General features: G+C 50.1%; 1 protein-coding gene and 1 pseudogene across 1 annotated transcript; both read right to left on the bottom strand.

Annotated features, from left to right (window-relative positions):
• Positions 1-350: 350 nt before the first annotated feature.
• On the bottom strand, positions 351-1,298 carry LOC136354193 (uncharacterized). The gene has a single exon (XM_066305879.1). The coding sequence runs from the start codon at positions 1,296-1,298 to the stop codon at positions 351-353; it is 948 nt and encodes a 315-aa protein (XP_066161976.1).
• Positions 1,299-1,906: 608 nt separating this feature from the next.
• On the bottom strand, positions 1,907-9,099 carry LOC136354194 (uncharacterized; annotated as a pseudogene).
• Between the last annotated feature and the right edge of the window lie 382 nt (positions 9,100-9,481).

Genomic DNA, 9,481 nt, shown 5'->3' on the forward strand with positions numbered 1-9,481 from the left:
CAAGGAAGGAGCAACAAGGACATGTTTGAGATCAAATTTTGTGGTGCCTATAGGTAGAAAGGAAGAACCACGACATGTACCCGGAATAGTGTGACCATTGCCGACAGTAATATAGGTGTGAGAGTTGGGCAAGCGAGTAACGAGTATACCATGGATGACATGTGCGAGGTCGCGCCGGTGTCGAGGACCCAAGAATTAGGGCTGTGAACCGTCATTTGGTTGAGGGCAGCCACCAGTCAAGCCTGATCCCAGGCCGGTTGTCCAGCAGTGGTGGCTGGCGACAAGTACGGGCCGGCGAAGGCGGTGTGCGCTTGAGGGTATGGCCCAAAGATACCGGGGGTGTGCCACTACTACTGCTGGCCGGCCCATGGGGAGACAGAGAACCATGGTCCAGACGGAGGGCGTGAAACGGCAAAGGAGAAGGTGCCGCCGCCGCTTTGACGATTCCCGCCGTTGCCGCCGCTGTTGCTGCTGCCATTGCGGTTGTAGTTGCGGCCGCCATTCTTCTTCTTGTTCCCACCATGGCCGCCCGTCTTATGATTGCCGCCACCACCAGTGGAGGAGCAGGACCCTGAAGGGCAACAGGTAGCAGCGCTGCTTGCCGCGACGAGGGCGGTCTCTGTCTGGACTAATTTGGCATCGTTGGCCAGACGAAGTTCCTTGAGAGCAAGGGTGTTCCGCGTAGAGGTGAAGGACGGGAGCACAGGAGCACTCGCGATGTTGTCCACCGTGCTGGTGAAGTGGGAGTTGACGCCGCGCGGGAGGTTAAGAATCAGCTGCGACTCCGTGACAGGGTGGCAGACGTCGCGAAGGGCATCGACTGCCGTCTTCATGCGCTGGCGGTAGGCAATGATGGAGAGATCGCCTTGGATAATGGAGTGGAACTCATGGTGAAGGAAGATTGCACGTGGTTCCTTGTTCACTTGAAAGAGGTCGGCGATGGCGAGCCAGAGGGCACGAGCCGTCTGATCCAGCTCCATGGCGAGGTCGAGGGTGTCGTCGGCGACCGAGCCAAACAGCCAGCTGCGGATGCAGAAATCAGCTTGCTCCCATGAGGTGTCAGGATCTGCAGGAGGTGCGGAGTCGAGGTGGTCGAGGAGACCGAACTTGCCACACATCGAGCGGAATAAGGTCTTCCACTTGTTGAAGTTGGGGTTGCGAAGCTCAAGGGAGATCGGGACATGAGTCTTGACGGAGATGGTCGTGTATGGGTTGATGAAGATAGTCGCGATGGCGTTGGTGGAGGCCGGCGCTATAGAGGTGCCGGTCGCGGTGGAGGTGGCAGAGGACGTCGACATGGCGATGAGGAGGGCGGCGACCAGCAGACGACGGCACTGGTGTAGCACACAAAGGAAAGTTCAGAGATGCGGAAGGAAGGAGGAGAACTTGGAATTGATACCATGTAGAGAGAATAGGAGGGAACACCACACTCCCCAATGAGGGGGGTGACCATATATTATAGAGATATTTAACCATTTACCACATTTAGATGTGGCAAATAACTTTTTGCCACTGAACCCACATGTCATAGACACATGTGGACCCACATGTCATTGAGATAGGGGTGGCAAATAGTTATTTGCCAAATCTAAAAGTGGCAAATAGTTAAAAGCCCCTATATTATAGCCTTTCCAATATACAAGATCCTCAATTAGAGGAGTATACAATGAATCTAAGGATACAAAAGAATCCTATACATATATGGCCGTTTTATTGACAAATTGACCCTTTTGGAAAACTTATTTCGAAACTAACCCCTGCCAAAAACTTCAACCAAAAATAGGCCGTCGCCTCAGCGCCAAACACATTGGCGCTGACGTTGGCCGTGTCAGCGCCAACGGGACTGGCGCTGACATTGTACCACCGTGGCGGCCGGGGCCGATCCCCAGCTGACGTGGCAGCTACCTCAGCGCCAACCGGACTGGCGCTGAGGTGGGACTTGGCCGCAACCCCAAGGCCCAGACCAGCAAGCCTTCTGGATGGCTTGCGGGCTGGGACCTCAGCGCCAGCCATAATGGCGCTGACCGTGGGACAGGCGCTGAGGTGGGACTTGGCCGTTTCGGCCATGGCCCAGCCCAGCAAGCCTTCTGGATGGCTTGCGGGCTGGGACCTCAGCGCCAGCCAAAATGGCGCTGACCTTGGGAAACTCAGCGCCAGCCAACCTGGCGCTGAGGTGGGACTTGGCCGTTTCGGCCTTGGCCCAGCCCAGCAAGCCTTCTGGATGGCTTGCGGGCTAGGACCTCAGCGCCAGCCATAATGGCGCTGACTGTGGGAAACTCAGCGCCAGTCCACCTGGCGCTGAGGTGGGACTTGGCCGTTTCGACCGTGGCCCAGCCCAGCAAGCCTTCTGGATGGCTGGGCTGGGACCTCAGCGCCAGGTGCACTGGCACTGAGTTTGGACATGTCAGCGCCATTTAGCATGGCGCTGACGTCCCAGCCCTGCTAAACTTTAGCAAAACTTTGCACATAACACAGGCTAACATCAAATCACAGAAATTTACAGGCAGTAATATATCCAGAGAACCATACAAAACATACATCCATCCATCAATCCCAACATCATTCCATACATCCATAGAATCCATCAATACATCCATATATGAAGTCCATACATATAAGAAATAAAAACATCCCATCGATCCTCGTCTATACATCCAGTCGAGTCCATACATCCAGTCCATACATCCATCGAACCATGCATCAAATCCATCCATTGAACCATGCACTCACCTCCTCCTACCTCTAGTGCGAGGACGAGGCACGTCGGGGGTGTACCTCCAGTCTTGCGAAGGAGCCCGCCGGCGTCGTGGTCGAGACGGGCCGGGCTGCGAGATATCCGGCTGTGACGACTCTGGTGCGTCCTCTAGCTGCGAGGGACCGAGCTCATCCGCCTCCTCTTCTCTGTCCTCATCCCCTTCTTCCTCCTCATCTCCTTCCTCCGCCTCTTTGTCTTGCTCGCCCTCCTCGTCACCCACCTCCCCTTCTTCATCCCCCTCTTGGTGGGCATGAGCATGTTCGACCACATCAGTCGACCTGCAGCCGAGCCTTGCTGCCAACTTCCGACATCGCTGCCGTAGTCTCTGCATAAAAAATAATCCATGTTAAGTTATCGCTTTTGGAAGAAAACACCGTAGTTTCATCTCTTTCCAACGATTACCTGTAGGGCGTTGCGGAGGGTGCCGCCCTCTCCTTCGGAGCCAGGAGCCGTGCCTAGCGCCACTCCCGCGTCGTTGACGGTCCGCAAGAGCTCTCGAGCCTGTAGGATTGAAATGAAGTAAGTCACAACATATATGACATTGAAATGAAATAATATACAACATTAATGCTAGAAACTAACCACTCTGTCACGAACAGGTCCCGTCTCGACCGTGGTACCTAGACGGGTACGAGTATCGTACTCGTTCTGCTCCTCAACATCCTCGGGGTCATCCGCTATGTCGGCTAGTGTCCAAGCCGGACGTAGGACAAGACGGTAGGTCCTGTGGAGCCACGCCAAGTACAAGTCGAACTCCGTCCCGTTGTGCTGACCCTGGTCTGGTACTCCATTCTCCTCGAACTTCTCCCATTGCGTGATATGATCCTGATGGTAGTAAGCCCAATCAGTCACCTTCTTGTTCTTCCGACGGTCCACCCTGCACGTATGCAAAATGTCCAACTCAAATATGTAGTAAATGTTGAAGTGACTGATTGGGCAAGCAAAATAAATTGTTAAGTGAAATTACTAACTTGTGTAGGTCGATACTCGTGGAGAAACGGTGCGGGATTGTTTGAAGCCTCCCGAATTGCCGCATCACGCGGTGGCACATCTGGAACTCCACTGCATAGAAGCAGATCAGTGGGCACCGTAGGGTCTTCAACGCATCCTCTATATGGCACATGGGATTCAGTTCTAGCTCGAGCACTTCCTGTGCCTGATATGGCATCCACACCACCTGCAGCAACAAAAATAAAACACATTGAAGCACATTTAGTACTATATAGTAAGAAACCATCTTCATGTGTGATAGAACCCCGAATAGCTTACATGTTCTGGCTGTAGGTAGTCCATCTCGTTTGTGTAGTGGTAGTACGCCAAATTCCTGCGGCCTACTACTGGAGATGGGACCGATTCCCACAGGTGAGCTACAGTGGGACGTCGGTCTGCATCCTGGTGCGGCCAAGCCTGATGGGTCCTCCACATGGGCCGACCAACTGGAAGCCTCATCCACATCCAAACCTGTGTCACATACGTTAGCTTCCAACATGTTAGCAAGAAATTGAAATGTTATGAAACATAACATGCATGAACTTACCTGTAGCAACCAAACACAGCCTGCTAGGTTCGCGTCCCCGCCTTGCCTTCGGCAAGCATCACAGAGTTGTCGGTACAACCAGGCTAGGGCAGCCGACCCCCAGCTGAAGGTACCCGCCTCGTCCCAGTCCACGAGCAACGGCAGCCACATCCAAGAAGCCATGTCTCCACCAGAGTCAGGGAACAGAATACTGCCGAAGATGTATAGCACGTACGCCCTGCAATATCGCTGTACTGTAGCCTCGTCTGCCTCAGCGGGACACTGACCGAAGTTGGCTCGCAACCAACTCAAAGGAACCCCTGATGTCTTCGTCTGCCTCTGACCATCAGGTGCCACTGGAGGCTCCAGACCAAGGTACTCCTCGACCCTCTCCCTCCAGTTCCCCGACGCTGTGTCACCTGTAACCGGAAATTAAATGGAATCATTAGTAATTGCAAAAAAATTAACAAATGAATACGAAGACTCGTTAGTAATTCCCTGACGCTGTGTCACCTGTGACCGACTGACCCCGGATAGGAAGACCCAGGATCATGGCGACGTCCTCCAGAGTGACCGTCAGCTCCCCGCACGGTAGGTGGAAGGTGTGTGTCTCTGGACGCCACCGGTCCACTAGGGCCGTCAGAGCAGCGGCGTTGTACAGAGGCACCGGTCGCTGCGCCATGGTCACGAACGCCAAGAGCTTCGCCCGCCGTAGGTACGGGACGTACCGGTCGTCGAACAGTATGTGCGCCGTGTGACCTCTGACTCGAAGGGTCTTCAAGCGCTGCATCAATAGACAAACATAATAACATAAAGTTAGCGACAATATATCATATACAAGGGTTGTGGAAAATACATCATGCAACTAGGAACTTTAATTTTGGGATTGAGCAAGAAAACTGAAAAGAAGATCTGTGTGTTTACATGCTCTGCTTTGAGGCTCATGAACTTTGATTTGAGATATCTCTATGATGGATGATCTATCTGTACAAACTAAAATCAAAGAAGAAAAAATAAATTCGATCATAAAAAAAATGGAATATTGTTGATGCTAACCTCTCCGCTGGCAATCTGTGGGGCCCGGTGCTTCTCCTCATAGAAATCCTCCAACCCCGGAAAGTGCTCCATCCTGCAAATGAAAATGGAATCATTAGTAATTGAAAAAATATTAAATGGAAAAATCACAATGAGAACGGAAAGGAGGACAACAGAAAGTAAACATTGAAGCAACAATATGAACTTAGCAAATGAATGTCATCCAATCCCACCTGTGTGCTACCCTCACCACCTCCCCCCGTCCTACGGCACTTTTTCGGTCGATCCTTAGACTTGTCTCGCTTCGGGCACCTAGTTTTCTTATGGCCTAGTTCGTGGCATAGCGAGCATCTATTTTGCATGACCGGCTCTGAATTTGTATTGTTCGGCTTTTGTGACCGTCGGTTGGCTGAGCCTTTGTATGCTTTGTCCATATCGTTCTTGAACCTTCTTGTCCTTCTTCTTCCTCGTGTGTTGTTCTTTAACGACAAGTCGGGCACGAAGAACTCTCCATCATAACTTGGCCAATGCGATGGATCTAGGTAAGGTTCAAACCTAGGGGAGTACGAGTCCTGCACAGCCTTATTGGAAGCTTCATAACACATTCGGGGGGCCACCTCCACATCCAAACCTCGCAACTTACAAACGGTTATCATGTGAGAGCATGGCAAGTGATGGAGCTGAGGGAACTGACAACTACATGTGTTATCTCTCGCAACCACGACGTAGTGACGTCCACCCCATTGAACCCCAGCCGCCGTGACTCCGCCTTGCTCGCTGACCTCATACTTCATCGAAGGGAAATCAAAACATGCTGCTCTTTGCCCCAAGGTTCGTCTTTGCTGCTCCTCCAACATGTCCTTAACTTTTGTGGGCCACTTCTTTCCACACAGGATATCTACAGTTGCCTCTTTGTGTCTATCGACAAACCAACTATTGCACTTCGAAAATGTGTATGCCACAATAGCTGTAACCGGCAGTTTCCGAATGCCTCTCAATACATTATTGAAACTCTCGGCCATATTACTAGTCATGATGCTATGACGACGCCCGTTGGTATCAAATGCTCTTGCCCATTTGACCTTAAGTGGCATATGGTCTTCTAGCCACTTCTTTGGCCTTCTCTCCGACCACACCCATGAGGCGTTTTATCTCATCTAGGAACAATGCTTTCTCATTTATTTGACATATGCGCTCAAGATCTTTCATCTGATCAGTCGTAGCTCCAGCTGTGTAGAAGTTAGCACAGAAGTGCCTCATGCACCACCTGTGGTGAATGGTTAGGTGATGAGGCATGATGTGGATGATGGAGTTCAAAATGCCAGGGTGTCTATCAGAAATTATACACACTTCTCTATTAGGACCGATCAACTTGTTTCTCAACAAGTTGATGAACCACTCCCAGTTGGATGTATTCTCCTTCTCTACCAGAGCAAACGCCAAGGGAACAAGATGTAACCCGGCGTCGACCCCTATTGCCATGAGCAATGTACCTTGGTATTTACCGGTTAAGAAAGTGCCATCAATTGCTAGCACCGGCCTCAAGTGCTTGAATGCTTCTATGGACTGGCCAAATATCCAATATGCACGTCCAAATACTCGCCTCTGTACTCCATCCACCATCCTGGACTTCTCAGGATGAGCCTCAACACGGAAATGCATGGTAGGGTTCTTTGCTTTGATGGCACGCATCAGTGTAGGCAAGCGAACATACGCCTCGTCCCAATCTCCCCAAATGACCTTCATAGCAACTTGCTTAGCACGCCATGCTTTGCCATACGTAGGCCGATAGTGCCATATTTGCTCAACTGCCTCGACAATCGCTGCTGGAGATAAAGTTGGTTCAGCTCGCACAAATGCCTGTAACCTGTTTCCAATAAACCTTGAAGTAAGTTGCAAATGTTTGCCGGTTACTTCCGCACTACAGCATGTGTGGTCTTCGCCCACCCTAGTCACCCGCCACCTATCTCCTCCACTCTTCCTTGCATTAATCTGCCATTTGCAATGGCGATCGAGACAAGCCACAGTATACTTTACTGACGCGTTAGATTCCTTCACATGGTACGGCCGGTGGACACGGATAGAATAACTCTGTAGCCATATTTTCAGATCATCCATCGATCGAAACTCCAACCCCTTCCTTGGTTCATCACACATTGGTTCGAAGGCACCGTCATATTGTGGATCCCCATCAGCAATTGCTAGCCCAGATCTGGTAAGATCCTCGAATTGTGTTATTTCCGGGTTTCTACCCACCAGTTTCGCAAACACAGTCCTTTCATGCTCTGACATCTTACGCACTGGACGATCATCATCGGAGTCGGAAGCGGACTCATCCAATTCATCCTCTGTATCATACTCCAACCAGCCTGGGTTCAATCCACTGCGTATCATAGCCTCCTCACACTCCTCTCGGGTATAGAATTTCAGCCTAGCCAACTCCCTTAGGCCCATACTTACATTCTTAGCATTCGCTTCTTCCTCAGGCAACTCCACATCATCTCCTACCTCCCGACCATCCTCAACATCTCCTTCCTCTCTTACCGGCACATTCTCCTCCACATTAACTTCCTCCCTTAACGGCACATTGTCCTCTGCATGTACTTCTTCCCTTAACGGCACATTCTCCTCTGCATGTACTTCCTCCCTTACCGGGTCATTCTCTTCCCTGACCTCCACATCCGCCATATCATTTACTCCCTCGCCCCCCTCCACGTCTTCCTCAATCAATTCTTCCTTCCTACTACACCTCTCCGACAGTTCGTGACAGCTAATGGGTGATTCTATGAGTGGACTTTCATTAAGGTCTATAAGTTCTTTCTTCCCTATCCTACCATCTTTCTTCCATGCAAACACCTCAAGAGATTTGAAATGTGACCCCAATACTATATCTATATATGTTTGCCATTCGATCTCTCCATTCAAGTCTAACATAAATTTATGTGACATGACACCGCCGCCCACATCGTATCTCCCTTGCATACCAACCGACTCATCATTCCAATCCAATTCATGCTTGATGCGAGACATTAACTCCTCAAAGGTAGGCTTCGCAAAAAACACTAATTGTCTAACTGTCATTCCCTCAAATTGGCTTCCATGTGTACTTTCATCTACCACACAACCACCATAATGAAGCCGGACCAATCTATCCATCTACAATTTTTAACCCATGCATAAACATTAATTACTTGAAAATAATATGTAATTACCATTGCAATACCAATACTTCAAAAGCTAACAACATGTCTAATTTTTCCAATAAATAAGTACATTACTCAAATACTACACATTATTGATAAAAAAAAACTCTACTCCTACAAATTACCTACCCTTCACCACACATCAACCCCTTTCAAACCCTCTCAATCACCACAAATCCATCCCACATCCTAGGCCATCACCACACATCCATCTCCCATCAAACCCTAGTGCATCACCAAACATCCATCCCAAATATATTTTGTCAAATGTATCAATAACAACCAAATGGATAAAGATATGCCACCTCCACACTTCATCCCCACCCATATTATCCATCTAATAATCCATCCTTAGCCAACTATTATCAAACCACGTCTACAACCAAAACAATGCAAAATATCCAATAAAACTTTGGGGAACTTAGGGTTTATAGAGGGGTTTACCTTCTCTTCCGATCCCAAACTCAATGCCGCACAAATCACCTTCGATTAGAGAGGTTTTTGGGGGAGATTGGGCGAGGAGAACGCGGTGGCGACCGAACCCTAGGCGGGCGGCTGGGGAAAAAACGGAGGAAGAACTGGCTGGGGCGGCCTCGGCCGGGCTCTAAGTAGCCAACGTCAGCGCCAACTTACTTGGCGCTGAGGTTGGGCACATCAGCGCCGAAGCGGTTGGCGCTGAGGTAGCTGCCACGTCAGCTAGGGGATCGGCCCGGCCGCCACGGTGGCACAATGTCAGCGCCAGTCCCGTTGGCGCTGACACAGCCAACCTCAGCGCCAATGCGCTTGGCGCTGAGCCGACGGCCTAGTTTTGGTTGAAGTTTTTGGCAGGGGTTAGTTTCGAAATAAGTTTTTGAAAAGGGTTAATTTGTCAAAAAAACGGCATATATGGCTATACATTCCTAATAAAATATAGTAGCTTCAGAAGTAATAGCAGTACAACTACACTTGAAGTTATTGGTTGTCTACAGATCC

This window comes from Oryza sativa, chromosome 11 (assembly GCF_034140825.1).
Source record: "Oryza sativa Japonica Group chromosome 11, ASM3414082v1".
Classification (NCBI taxonomy): domain Eukaryota; kingdom Viridiplantae; phylum Streptophyta; class Magnoliopsida; order Poales; family Poaceae; genus Oryza; species Oryza sativa.